Source organism: Oryctolagus cuniculus, chromosome 7 (assembly GCF_964237555.1).
Source record: "Oryctolagus cuniculus chromosome 7, mOryCun1.1, whole genome shotgun sequence".
Taxonomy (NCBI): Eukaryota; Metazoa; Chordata; class Mammalia; order Lagomorpha; family Leporidae; genus Oryctolagus; species Oryctolagus cuniculus.
The window spans coordinates 47,641,607-47,655,871 of record NC_091438.1 but is presented as its reverse complement, the minus strand read 5'-3'; the positions used below and the strand labels follow the sequence as shown (position 1 = coordinate 47,655,871).

Sequence of the window (14,265 nt, the reverse complement as noted above, 5' to 3'; positions counted from 1 at the left end):
CCTACCAAAATGTGCAGTTATCAGGAAGCTGGAATGAAGAGTGGAGCCAGGACTCAAACCCAGGCATTCCAAGCTGGTCTTGTCTTTTTCTTTCTTTCTTTAGAGATTCATTTATTTATTTGAAAGGCAGACTGACAGAAAGATCTTCTGAATCCACTCGTTCACTCCCTAAATGTCACAAAAGCAGGGGCTGGGGCTGGGCCACCACTGAATCCAGGAGCCAAGAACTTCATCCAGGTCTCTCATGTGGGTGGCAAGAACTCAAGCACTTGAGCCATCATCTGCTGCTTTCCAGGCATGTTGCAAAGGGCTGTTATTGGAAGGGGAGTATTTGGGACTCAAACTGGTGCTCTGATACAGGATGCAGATGTCTCAAGCAGTGACTTAACCTGCTGTAGCACACAATACCTGCCCTGCAAGCAGGGTCTTACCTACTACAGCAAACACCTGCCCTTTAGTCTTGTTTTAAATTCATTTATTTATTTTTATTTGAAAGGCAGAAAAAAAACCATAGAGACAGAGATCGTCCATTTGCTAGTTCATTTCCAAAATGCCCACTGTAGCTGGGGCTGGGCCAGGCCAAAGCCAGGAGCCTAAAACTCAATTGAGGTCTCATGTGGATGACAGGGACCCAAATCCTTGAGCCATCATCCCCTGGGATTGGAAGTAGAGCTGGGACTTGACGAACACATGGGTGTCCCAAGCCACCACACCAAACTCCTGCCCCTACCCTAGTCTTGTTTTAATGTTATATGCCAGTCTTTATTGATTTGCTCAAAAGGAAGCTAGAAGTAATTTTTAGAGTTTGTTTCTTCCACAGGTTTCATTGATTTTTTTTTTCTAAGATTCATTTTTTTTATTTATTTGAAAGGCAGAGAGAGAGAAAAGGAGAAAGAGAGAGAAAGAGATCTTCCATCCACTGGTTCACTTCCCAAATGGCCACAATGGCTGGGGCTGGGCCAGGCTGGGCCAGGCTGAAGCCAGGAGCCAGGAGCTTCTTCTGGGTCTCCCATGTTGGTGAAGGGGCCCAAGCACTTGGGCCATCCTCTGCTACTTTCCCAGACCCATTAGCAGGGAGTGGGATTGGAAGTGCAGCAGCCAGGTCTCGAACCAGCGACTATATGGGATGCCAGTGTCACAGGTGGAGGCTTAACCACAACACCAGCCCTCATTGATCCTTTGATAACTACTGAGTTAGGGTTAAAAATCAAATGGAATGTATTTGTTTCTGCTTTAAAGTATGAGGATGGTTCTTGGAGAAAGTATTTGCCTTTTAAAGATGTGAAGGGGGGCTGGCGCCGTGGCTCACTAGGCTAATCCTCCGCCTGCCGCGCCAGCACCCCGGGTTCTAGTCCCAGTTGGGGCACCGGATTCTGTCCTGATTGCTCCTCTTCCAGTCCAGCTCTCTGCTGTGGCCCGTGAAGGCAGTGGAGGATGGCCCAGGTGCTTGGGCCCTGCACCCACGTGGGAGACCAGGAGGAAGCACCTGGCTCCTGGCTTCGGATCGGCACAGCACGCCGGCTACAACGCGCCGGCCATAGCGGCCGCTTTGGGGGGTGAACCAACGGAAGGAAGACCTTTCTCTCTGTCTCTCTCTCACTGTCTAACTGCCTGTCCAAAAAAAAAAAAAAAGTGAAGGGATTTGGCTAGGGATTGAGAAAGGGGCAAGGAGGATATTTCTGATGTTCTAACCTGTTGTGAGTCATTGTATTATATTATTTTCCTTTTCTCTAACTTAACTTTTCTCTGGTTTCTTTTTAGGTGTAGTATTGAGTTCTTCCCTTTCCCAAACAATGGCACTGTCTAAGAGGGAGCTGGATGAACTGAAACCATGGATAGAGAAGACAGTGAAGAGGGTTCTGGGTTTCTCAGAGCCTACAGTGGTCACAGCAGCACTGAACTGTGTGGGGAAGGGCATGGACAAGAAGAAGGCAGCTGGTATGTACCTTATTAACCAATTTTGTTTTTTCTCTTACTATTCATTTCTTATGTTATTTGTGCATATTTTGTATCTCAGAATGATTCCCTGTGGCCACCATACTAAGTCATCTAAGTTAACTTTACTTAGGATAAATACTAAAGGCAGCTAGGTATGTAACATATTCAGATTGACATCCAATATGCGGAAGTCTTTATAAAATCAAAGAAAAAGTTGAGGAAGGTAGATACTGTTACTGGTAATCTTCTACAGCTTGCTATTTGGTAAAATTTAGGGTGATTTTTATCCTAAACTTTGATGCTCTGCCTCAACAGGTTGTTCATATATTGTTTCCTACCCTAAAAAATTATAACTCTGTTTTTTCTTCCTAGGGCAGAGTCATTCGATGTAGGAAAATTTATGGGAATCCTACAAAGAACTTGAAAAAGATTTCTGGGCATAAAATTCTCGTGTTGCTATCTGTTATATGCTTAGTATTATTAGACTATATACTATTACCTTTTTAATCCTACCACCTCCTTTTTCCTGTCAGACCATCTGAAACCCTTTCTCGATGATTCTACTCTTCGATTTGTGGACAAATTGTTTGAGGCTGTGGAGGAAGGCCGAAGCTCTAGGCATTCCAAGTCTAGCAGTGACAGGAGTAGAAAGCGAGAACTAAAGGTAGGTTACAATTCACTATCTAATGAGCTGGGGAGTGTTTTGAACGATAACAAAGTTGCTGAGCTTACCTGGCCCACACTTTGTTTTCCACTATTAGAATATCTAATACTCAAGAGGGATCCGTATGCATTAAAGTAGGGGAGGTGAATTTGTATTATCACCATCTTATGATGATGAACTACCTAAATATATGAACTAAAACATTCTGAAGAAATGATAGCTCTATCCTTGTTCATATACAGCAAGGAGTTTTGGTTCTCATACTTCCCTGAGTCTCCTTTTTTTTTTTTTTTTCTTATAAACTGATTGCTCTAAGATTTATGCTTTGATTTATTTGGGGGCTATTGAGTTGCTTCAGAATGTGATTCTACTGCTACCTGAGCTGTAGACCTCATTGTTGCTCCTTTATAGAGGTTTCTCTGCAATGCATTTATAGATAGGATATCTAAAAACAGCTATTATGTGATAAATTCTTAAGAGCCTACCTTTTGCTGTATTTCATATTACATGCCCTATGAGTGAGGTACTTAGAGGTGCCATCAGCACTCCCTTACCTGCTATACTTTTTATTTTGTAGTTGATTGATCATGGCCTCCTCAGTATTGTAGTGTCAAGTATCTGATCTTTCAATCTCCTTTCCCTCTGTCTCTCTTTAAAAAAATATTTCTGTGACTCCCATCAAACATTCCAAAGTGATTTTGATACCTTGACTGTCCTATTTTCCTGAGACACAGAGTGGATAAGCAGTGTCTGCTTGGTTTCCTGTCAAGGCTATGTAAACAAGAAAAATAATTTCATGTGTCCTTTGTGGAGACTATAGGGCGAACAAAAGAATGAGAGGTAGTGCTTGCCTTAAACAGTTGAAATTTGAGGTAGGGGTTTGGCCTAGGACATCCATGTCCCATATTGGAGTGCTTGGGTTTGATACCTGGCTCCATTCCCGACTCCAGCTTCCTGCTAATGCTGACCCTGGGAGACAGCAGATAATGACTCGTGTAGTTGAGACCTGCCACCCACATGGGAGACTTAAATTGAATTTCCAGCTCCTGGCTCAGCCTGGCCCAGCCCCAGCCATTGCAAGCATTTGGGGAATGAATCAGCAAACGGGAGTTCTCTGTCTCTGTCTCTCTCTGTCTTTCAAATAATAAGTTTTTAAATTTTGGAATTTAAAAAGGACAGGGTGCAACAAGATACAGTCTCAAATTTTAAAATCTGAGTAGCAGTTTCATGTCAATTTTAAGGTTAACTATAGAATTTCAGATGTATGTTGAATTTTGTTAGATTAAAGGGAGAATGATTGATCCACAGTATACATGGATCTGTACATGAAAATTCTATTTACGATAGGGCATGCTATTGTATAAATGCTTAAGGCATGCTATAAATGAAGTAACTATTGGGTGGGATTAATGAAAATGGTTTCTTGAAGGAGGTATCTAGATAGCCTTGTGATATGGGTCCCATTTTTGGTCCATTCACGTCCCCACCCCACACAATATATTATGGGAGAGTCCTTTTTCTTGAACTGTAGGAGTTCCAGGAAGCGCTCGCCCCTGGCCGAGGATATGTCCTTGCAAAACACGAGCCCTCCTAGTGAAGAGGGGATGTCACCCAAAGCCTACCACCGGTGTGTACATTTGCTTTTTCCCATTGTCCCTTCCAGTTGGCCACTCTTGGTCCTGTTAAATTCACCTTGCAAATTAGTCAGCATATTTGAGTTCCCATTGTTTAATGAGAACAAGGTGTTATTGGGGAATACTAAAGAAGAAAGAGAAAGCCCTTGTCCTGGAAGAGCTTAGACTCTAGTCGGGAGAAAGTACTAACATTGAAAGATCTATCACTTGGCAAACAGAATATCAATAGTGTGATTTAACCTAATATGAACCAGGCTCATAAATACTAAGAGACTGTGCGACAAAAGTTTGACTAGAATGGGATAAGGTTATGATGAGGAGAACTTCCTAGAGGAGGTGAGTTTAAGGCAGGATTTGGAGCAGGGATTGTGGAAAACTTGAGGAAGAGCATTACAGATATGGGCAGTAGCATTTGTGAAGACCTTCAGAGGGGAATATTTATTAGAGCAGGAGGATGACATTACTTGACTGGAGCAGGAGAATGATAAAGTTGGGTCCACTGGTGGAGAGTCTAGAAGACCCTGCTCTGGCAAGTAGCTATTTGCAAGGTTGTATCCCATTTCCCTGGGAAAAGCCACAAACTGCTGGTTGGGACTAGGGTGATTCATCCCTTTGGCCCATGGGGAGGGATACAACTCTTCTGTCATTTGGCTTCCCTTAGGAGGTGTTTGGTGATGACTCTGAGATCTCCAAGGAATCCTCAGGAGTAAAGAAGCGACGAATACCCCGCTTTGAGGAGGTGGAAGAAGAGCCGGAGGTGATCCCTGGGCCTCCATCAGAGAGCCCTGGCATGCTGACCAAGCTCCAGGTGGGTAACTAGGGCCTAGAGCAAAGTGAGTTTGTAAGTTGAAGAAGCAAAAGTTGCATGGGTTCCTATTTACTGTGATCTTGTTTCAAATTAGTGATTATCACTTGGGGGATTTTTATTTGCTGCTTTATGTTTTAGCATTCCTTGGTTTAACCAGGAATATTCTAGTTAAGGGTTATTGAAATTGCCTACTGTGTGGCAAACAAGATATGTGGCATATATCTACCTCATTTTGTCATTGAGAAAACTAAGTTCTCAAAACTCAGGTTAGGCCGGCGCCGTGGCTCACTAGGCTAATCCTCCGCCTTGCGGCGCCGGCACACCGGGTTCTAGTCCTGGTCGGGGCGCCGGATTCTGTCCCGGTTGCCCCTCTTCCAGGCCAGCTCTCTGCTGTGGCCCGTGAAGGCAGTGGAGGATGGTCCAGGTGCTTGGGCCCTGCACCCCATGGGAGACCAGGAGAAGCACCTGGCTCCTGGCTTCAGATCAGCATGGTGCGCCAGCCACAGCAGCCATTGGAGGGTGAACCAACGGCAAAAAGGAAGACCTTTTTCTCTCTGTCTCTCTCACTGTCCACTCTGCCTGTCAAAAAAAAAAAAAAAAAAAAAGGTTGATGGTAGAGAAGAATTTCCAACTATAACTCAAAGAAGGTATTAATCTGTAAGTAATGTCAAATTGAGTTTGTATTTCTTCAGCAAGAAGTACCTGTTTTTTAAATAGGCACTGTTGAACAATTTTGATACTACATAAGCAATAAATATTTCTTGTACCATTTAAAATTTTGAGGGAGGCCAGTGTTGTAAAGCTGTTGCCCAGAAGGGGCACTGCTTCATGTCCCAGCTGTGCCACTTCTGATCCAGCTCCCTGCTAATGGCCTGGGAAAAGTAGCAGAAGATAGCCCAAGTGCTTGGGCCCTTGCCACTTACGCGGGAGACCTGAACAAAGGTCCTGGCTCCCGGCTTTGGACTTGCTCAGCCCTGGCCATTGCAGCCACTTGGGGAGTGAAACAGTGGATAGAAGACCTGTCTCTGTCTCTCCCTCTCTCTCTGTGTAACTCTTTCAAAAAAAATGTAATAAAATTTTGAGGGAGGGAATAGAATACACAGATACACACGGATGGATAGATTTGTATTCATGTGTGATATTTCTGGAAAAAGTGAAATTGATGATGTGTTTTATGGAGAATGGGGATGGGAGGATTCACAATATACCCTTTTGTAACTTCGAATTTTAAACAGTGAATTGTCTTCAGAAAGTTCATTGAAACTTCGTATTATGAAAAAAAAATCTTGAGCATGGATTTCAAAAGTGTTTTTGCACCTAAACAAACTTACCTTTTAATTCCATTTTCTTTTTAAGATTTTATTTATTTGAGAGGTAGAGTTATAGACGGAGAGAGGGAGAGACAGAGAGAAAAGTCTTCCATACACTGGTTCACTCCCCAAATGGCCACAATGGCCAGAGCTGCGCTGATCCGGAGCCAGGAGTTTCTTCCAGGTCTCCCACATGGGTGCAGGGGCTCAAGCACTTGGTCCATCTTCTATTGCTTTCCCAGGCCACAGCGGAGAGCTGGATCAGAAGAGGAGCAGTGGGACTTGAATCAGCACCCATATGGGATGCCAGCACTGCAGGTGGAGGCTTTACCTACTATGCCACACATTGCTGGCCCCTTAATTCCATTTTCTACTAACTTCTTGAAGCCACCTCATATATAAGTATATCACCTAATAAAAAAAGTTAAAAACAAAATTTAAAAAAGACCTTGAAGTACCTTGAGAGTAGGTTTTTAGAAAATGTGAAAAGAGTTATTAGCCCATACCCTCAAAGTTTATCATTCTGAACTTCTTTAGGACAGAAGAAGGGGTTTATTGAGACACTGAGGGACAGCTCTTTGCACCATCATCTGTGTTCCAGGAGCCTGGAATTCCATCCAGGTCTCCCACATGGATGGCAGGGACCCAAGCACTTGGGCCATCTTCTACTGCTTTCCCAGGCACATTAGCAGGGAGTTGACTCAGAAGCAGAGTAGCTGGGACTCCAGCTGTTTTTCCAGCACTGAGGTATAGGATGCTGGCATTGCAGATGACAGCTTAACCTGCTGTGCTGCAACAGTGGCCTTGCAGAGTCTTTTTTTTTTTTTTTTTTTTTTAATTTGAAAGGCAGAGTAACAGAGAGAAAAGAAAAGACAGCTTTAATCTGCTGGTTCAATCCCCAAATAGCTGCAACAGCCGGGGCTGGGCCAGGCCAAAGCCAGGAACCAAGAGCTTCTTCCCGGTTTCTCACATGGGTGCAAGGGTCCAAGCACTTGGGCCATCCTCCACTGCTCTCCCAGGCACATAAGCAGGGAGCTAGATTGGAAGTAGAGCCGGTGAGTGCCCATATGGGATGTTGTGCTGCAGGCAGCAGCTTAACTCACTGTGCCACAGGGCCAGCACCTCCCTCTCTCCCCTCCCTCATGCAGAGTCTTAATCACAAAGCTATATTACTACCTAACATGCCAGTCTTGCCTTAGGAAAATGGGTTGAACATCTATAATGCTCAGCTATTTAAGATTATCTTTACTAAATTTTCTAATCTGTGATGCAGGCAAAATAGGGTGGAGTCACTCAGAAAGTTTTAAGTTTCTAGATTTGAAAGCTTTATGGGCTTTGGAGCCTGCTTGGGAGAAATTAATGTTTTTTTAATTCTTTTTCCCCTGGAGAACAGATCAAACAGATGATGGAGGCAGCGACAAGACAAATCGAAGAAAGAAAAAAACAGCTGAGCTTTATTAGCCCCCCTACACCTCAGGTACTGTGCCCTGATTAAGAAGAAGAATCTTTAACACAGAGTTTCTTGCCAGTTCAGAAGGAGCTCACGTTTCACTCCGTGGTCATCTACCCCAGTCTGCCACCCATGATGTGTGTTGTGTGTAACTGTCTGCTTGTCTCAGTCCCTCTGATTGCTTTTTCTCTGTCTCACAGCCAAAGACTCCTTCTTCCTCCCAACCAGAGCGACTTCCAATTGGCAACACTATTCAGCCCTCCCAGGCTGCCACTTTCATGAATGATGCCATTGAGAAGGCAAGGAAAGCAGCTGAACTACAAGCTCGAATCCAAGCCCAGCTGGCACTTAAGCCAGGTCTCATTGGCAATGCTAACATGGTGGGCCTGGCTAATCTCCATGCCATGGGCATTGCTCCCCCGTGAGTATCTCCTGGAATCCTTTTCATTCTAAAGCCGGAGAAGTAATAAATACCTTGGAGTGTTACTGATCCTCTTATTCCAAAGAATCTAAATCCTATTTATAATGTCCTTTTTCTTATATATGAATGATAAGTATCAGTTGAACTTCTTCTCTTGTTTTCCTTATATAATTGAAAGAACTGAGATTAAGATTATTCATCTAGTATTGGAGGTAGGAGTAGAACTGGGTCTCTTGGTTTCTCAGTTTTATCTATTAAGCGACACTGAGTGATACCATGACTTCTGATTAATCTGGCATCCCATAACTGACTCAAGAATTGCAGTGTAGAGAAAGATAAGATTACAAGTTTTTGTTTTGTTTTTAATATTTATTTATTTGAAAAGGAGAGACAGAGAACTTCCATCCACTGGTTTACTCTCCAAATGGCCACAATGCGTGGGGCTGGTCCGATCCAAAGCCAGGAGCCAGTAGCTTCTGCCAGGTCTTCCACGTGGGTGCAGGGTCCCAAGCACTTGGGCAATCTTCTGCTGCTTTCCCAGTGCATTAGTAGGGGGCTGGATCAGAAGCGGAGCAGGGGCCTGCGCTGTGGCATAGTGGGTAAAGCTGCCACCTGCAGTGCCGGCATCCCCCATGGGTGCTGGTTCGAGTCCCAGCTGCTCTACTTCTGATCCAGATATCTGCTATGGCCTGGGGAAGCAGTAGAAGATGGCCCAAGTCCTTGGGCTCCTGCACCTGAGTGGGAATATCTGCAGGAGACTCCTGGCTCCTGGCTTCAGATCGACACAGCTCCGGCTGTTGCGCCCATCTAGGGAGTGAATCAGTGGATGGATGACTTCTCTCTCTCTCTCTGCCTCTCCTTGTCTCTCTGTGTAACTCTGACTTTCAAATAAATAAATAAATCTTTAAAAAAAAAAAAAAAAGTGGAACATCTAGGATTTGAACCGGTGCCCATATGGGATGCTGGAGCTGCAGGTGGCTATGCCACAGCACTGGCCCAAGATTACAAATTCTGCCAAAAGAATTTGTAAATTCATATTTGATTGTACCTTATATTCAGTTTAATCATAATGTTTGATGTCTTTCATCATAATGTTTTTCACTGATGAGATTATGTTCCCCCAGAATTATTTTACCTAATTGTAGTTTGGACTGTAGTTTTGGGCTGTAGTTTGTTTTATCTGTTTGCTGTTGAACTGCCTTAGTATTCGATAACAGGATTTGTTTCTTTGTGGACTCTTTCAGGAAAGTAGAGTTAAAAGACCAAACGAAACCTACACCACTAATCCTAGATGAACAAGGTCGCACTGTGGATGCGACAGGCAAGGAGATTGAGCTAACACATCGAATGCCTACTCTGAAGGCCAATATTCGTGCTGTAAAGAGGGAACAGTTCAAGCAACAGCTAAAAGAAAAGCCATCTGAAGACATGGAGTCCAATACTTTTTTTGACCCTCGAGTCTCAATTGCCCCTTCCCAGCGCCAGAGACGTACTTTTAAATTTCATGACAAGGGCAAATTTGAGAAGATTGCTCAACGATTACGGACAAAGGTATTTGGCTTAAAGTGTAACCCAGAATTTTGAAGAATTTAGGAGACTAACAGAAAAATATTGCCATCGTCAGCGATGTAGCACAGTGGTTTAAGCGGCCACTTGCCGTGCTGGCATCCCATATCATTGTGCCAGTTCGAGTCCTAGCTGCTCTGCTTCCAGTTCACCTCGTGAAGTTTTGGGCTGCTGGCTTCAGCCTGGACAACCCCCAGCCATTGCAGCCATTTGGGGGTGAACCAGCAGATGGAAATTCTTTCTTTTCTGACTCTATTGCTCTGCCTTTTAAATAAATAAACATTTTTTAAAAATGAAAAATATTGGCCGGCGCCGCGGCTCACTAGGCTAATCCTCTGCCTTGCGGCGCCGGCACACCGGGTTCTAGTCCCGGTTGGGGCACCGGATTCTGTCCCGGTTGCCCCTCTTCCAGGCCAGCTCTCTGCTGTGGCCAGGGAGTGCAGTGGAGGATGGCCCAAGTGCTTGGGCCCTGCACCCCATGGGAGACCAGGATAAGTACCTGGCTCCTGCCATCGGATCAGCGGTGCGCCGGCCGCAGCGCGCCGGCCGCGGCGGCCATTGGAGGGTGAACCAACAGCAAAGGAAGACCTTCCTCTCTGTCTCTCTCTCTCACTATCCACTCTGCCTGTCAAAAAAAAAAAAAAAGAAAAGAAAAAAGAAAAATATTGTCAATCCAGTTCTCCATGTTTAGGAAATTACATAAATAGATAAATTGAGCAATGAATAATTTTTAATAAATTTCTTTCTGGAATACTTGATTTTTAGCCGATTTCCCTTTCTAACTACTTCCTACTTAAATGGAAATAAACTGGGTTTGAAAATCCTCCACACACAATTGACAATGGAGGGAAAGAGTTGGAAACCCTCTGGGTGACTGAGGAGAGCTCGCCTGGCAATAATTTGTGTTACAGACAATCCACATACTTGGAGAGTTGAACTGACTGTGCAGTTCCTTTTGCCTTTTCCTGTTTGACATTTTAAAGTGAAGTTTCATAGAATTCCATTTCTGTATGTTTGCTACAGATACACACTGAAAAGAAGAGGGTTGGGGATGAGATGTATTTAAATGAATTCTAAGTAAAGGATAAAATCAGGAAGAATAGCTTTTGAGTTCCCAGAAATTATGAACTAGTTATATTGAGTGTAAAGAGTTCAACAGAATGTTTGAAAATTTGGGATTCTGCCACTCCCTGTTTTCTTTTTTTTATTTTGTAAATTTTATTTGTTTATTTTCATTTGCTTGAAAGGCAGTGAGGGAGAGAGAATCTTCCATCTATTGGTTCACTTCCCAAATGTCCATAACAGCTAGAATTATGCAAGGCCAAAGCCAGGAGATTGGAACTCTGTCTGTGTTTACCATGTGGGTGCCAGAGACCCAAATACTTGAGCTGTCAACTACTGCACGTTAGAAGGAAGCCTGTATTGGAAGTGGAACCAGGGACTCAAACCAGTGCACTCTGGTGGTATAGGATGTGGACACTCCAAACGGCGTCTTAACCACGCATCAGACACCCGCCCTACACTTCCCTATTTTCTGACTCCAATTTATCTTCCTGTCTTGGTTTATCTTTTCTTTAGGCTCAACTGGAGAAGCTTCAGGCAGAGATCTCACAGGCAGCTCGAAAAACAGGCATCCATACTTCAACTAGGCTTGCTCTCATTGCTCCCAAGAAGGAGTTAAAGGAAGGAGATATTCCTGAAATTGAGTGGTGGGACTCTTACATCATCCCCAATGGCTTTGACCTGTGAGTTTGTTAGTTAATTACTTTTAATGGGTGAGATGGTACTTCCTGCATAAAATACAGTTTTTAAATCTGAAGGAAATAGGTAGCTATGTACCATCTAGGTAGCTACATACAATCTCATATATATAAGTTATTTATTATTTACATTTATAAAATATTTTTAGTTTCTTGGGTTAATGTAGGAAAATTAGGGGTATAAATAATATTTTAAAGATCCATAAATTTTCTTTTTGCTTTTCTTGCACATTTGCTTTTGGCATATTTGTTTTCTTAATTTTATGTTTTGCTACATAATACATTTCTTTAACTACTGCAAGACAGGCATGCACCCTGCAATATTTACATTTCTTAAAGATGCAGTTATAATAGATCAGATATTCTTACTTGATGGGAAAGATAACTGTAAATAAAGCAGATAATACAAACTTAAAGAACTTTAACTGTCTCTACTCCCTCACTCTGACACATGACTTTGGGAGACTGTCTCAGCCTTACTCTTGCTCTGTCAACCACTCTCCAGGGGACTTACTGCTGAAACAATGTGATTTCCTATTGGGGGTATTAGGGTAGAAAAAAGGTAGAAATGACTGGAATGGGGAGTGCATCCAACCTCGGAGGGACCAGTTTTCTCACTGTGAAAGGGCATGTAATAGATATATAAATGCTAAAAAAAAAAATACAAGAACACATAATGAAGAATAGATTTTTAAGTTTCTGAGACTCTTAGAGTCACATCTACCCATATATCTTGTGTTCTCTTCCTCCTCCAATTTTAGTACAGAGGAAAATCCCAAGAGAGAAGATTATTTTGGAATCACAAATCTTGTTGAACATCCAGCCCAGCTCAATCCTCCAGGTAATGTATAGATTACTCAGCTGAAGGGTCTGCTGCAGCATTATGCAATAGAACTTTATGTGGTGATGGACATGCTCTCTGTGTTGTGCAAAACATCAGCCACTCTCTTGATTATTGAGCACTGAAAACTAAGTTGCACTATTTTAACTGAGAAACTGTATTTTTAGATGTATTCAGTTTTAATTAATTGAAATTCAAGTACTACATGTGGCTCTTGGCTACCATACTTGGCAGTGCAGCTCTAGAGCACTGAGCCCTGATCTGCAGATGGCCTCACTGATGTGTATTGTAAACTGGGCTTTGGTGGGTTTCTAACTCCAACTCGAGTCCTGTGTATTCCTCTATACTCCTGCCCATCTTAAATATTCTTTATCTTTGGCCTTTCTTTCTTTTTTTTTTTTTTTTTTTGTAGTAAAAGTCTATTGGTTCAAACAAGAGAGATAGGTTTTAATTGTGGCTGTGTTTTTAACTAGCTGGATGCCTTAAGTAAGTCACTTAGAACACTGGAATTTCCTCAATGTAGAGATAACAACTTATATGCCTTCTTCAAGGGTTCAGCAGTGACAGATGTTAGGCCACAGTGGTTAAGTCACCGTTTTGAGTACTTGAAACCAATATCAGAGTGCCTGGGTTCAAGTCTCTGCTCTGTTTTCAATTCCAACTTCCTGCTAGTGTGCACTCTGGGAGGCAGCAGAGGATGGCTCAAGTTTTTGGGTTCCTGCCACCCATTTGGGAGACTTACGGAATCCTGGGCTTCTGGCTTCAGTCTGGCTTAGCCTTAGCAGTTGTGGGATGAACTAGCAGATGGATCATCTTTCTTTCTCTCTGCCTTTGCAGTAAATAGATCTTTAAAAAGAAAAGAAAAGAAAAAAAAAATTTATTTACTTATTTGAACAGCAGAGCTACAGACAGAGGGAAGGAGAGACAAAGATAGGTCTTCCATTCACTGGTTCACTCCCCAAATAGCCACAACAACTGGAGCCAGGCTAATCCGAAGTCAGGAGCTTCTTCTGGATCTCCCATGCAAGTACAGGGGACCAAGCAGTTGGGCCATCGTCCGCTACTTTCCCAGGCCGTAGCAGAGAGCTAGATTGGAAGAGGAACAGCTGGGACATGAACTGGAGCTCATATGGGATGCCAGCACCGCAGGCTGGAGGTTTAACCTACTGCGCAACAGCACTGGCACCCATAGAAAGGTTCTTTACATTTTGGAAATTGGATTTTCAGATTAGGGATGCTTGCCTGGGTCTCCCACTTGGGTGTTTGCGTCAAATGATTGAGTTAATGTACTTTGAGAATGCAGATTTTGGGGCTGGCACCATGGCTCACTTGGTTAATCCTCCGCCTGTGGCGCCAGCATCCCATATGGGTGCTGGGTTCTAGTCCTCTTCCAGTCCAGCTCTCTGCTGTGGCCCAGGAGGGCCGTGCAAGATGGCCCAAGTGCTTGGGCCCCTACACCCGCATGGGAGACCAGGGAGAAGCACCTGGCTCGTGGCTTCGGACCGGTGCAGCTCCGGCCATTGCGGCCATTTGGGGAATGAACCAACGGAATGGAAGACCTTTCTCTCTCACTGTGTAACTCTGTAAAAAAAAAAAAAAAAAGCAGATTTTTCCCTTTCCCTGTGACTCTAAAATCACAAAGCCTATCACTGAGTATTTTCAAATTTTATTCCATGGAAACATCAAGGTTCAAGAAGTGGGATCTAAATGGAGTTCTAGGTACTTTAACCTAATCCTCACCTAGAGAAACTAGAGCGGCTCTAGTTTTGTTTTCTGTATTTGTTTCATTTAATGAATGGGTTCAGCTGCTTAAAGAAAAACAGCCTCGAATATTACTTAATGAAAGATACAAATGCTTTGTTTTTTTTTAAAG

The 14,265-nt window shown here is 43.3% G+C and overlaps 1 protein-coding gene across 3 annotated transcripts in view; it reads left to right on the top strand.

Moving 5' to 3' along the window:
* Positions 1-14,265, top strand: part of PRPF3 (pre-mRNA processing factor 3) — a 31,016-nt gene that overhangs the window by 1,573 nt on the left and 15,178 nt on the right. The window contains exons 2-10 of one of the 3 annotated variants that reach the window (XM_070077747.1): positions 1,762-1,938; positions 2,472-2,602; positions 4,134-4,229; positions 4,898-5,044; positions 7,748-7,831; positions 8,005-8,225; positions 9,470-9,776; positions 11,370-11,536; positions 12,313-12,392. In XM_070077747.1, coding sequence (XP_069933848.1) covers positions 5,027-5,044; positions 7,748-7,831; positions 8,005-8,225; positions 9,470-9,776; positions 11,370-11,536; positions 12,313-12,392 — 877 coding nt within the window. In that variant the 5' untranslated portion in view covers positions 1,762-1,938; positions 2,472-2,602; positions 4,134-4,229; positions 4,898-5,026. Of the gene's footprint in view, positions 1-103; positions 296-1,761; positions 1,939-2,471; positions 2,603-4,133; positions 4,230-4,897; positions 5,045-7,747; positions 7,832-8,004; positions 8,226-9,469; positions 9,777-11,369; positions 11,537-12,312; positions 12,393-14,265 lie in introns of those variants that run through there. The other 2 variants (XM_051857311.2, XM_051857310.2) reach the window with 2 other exon arrangements.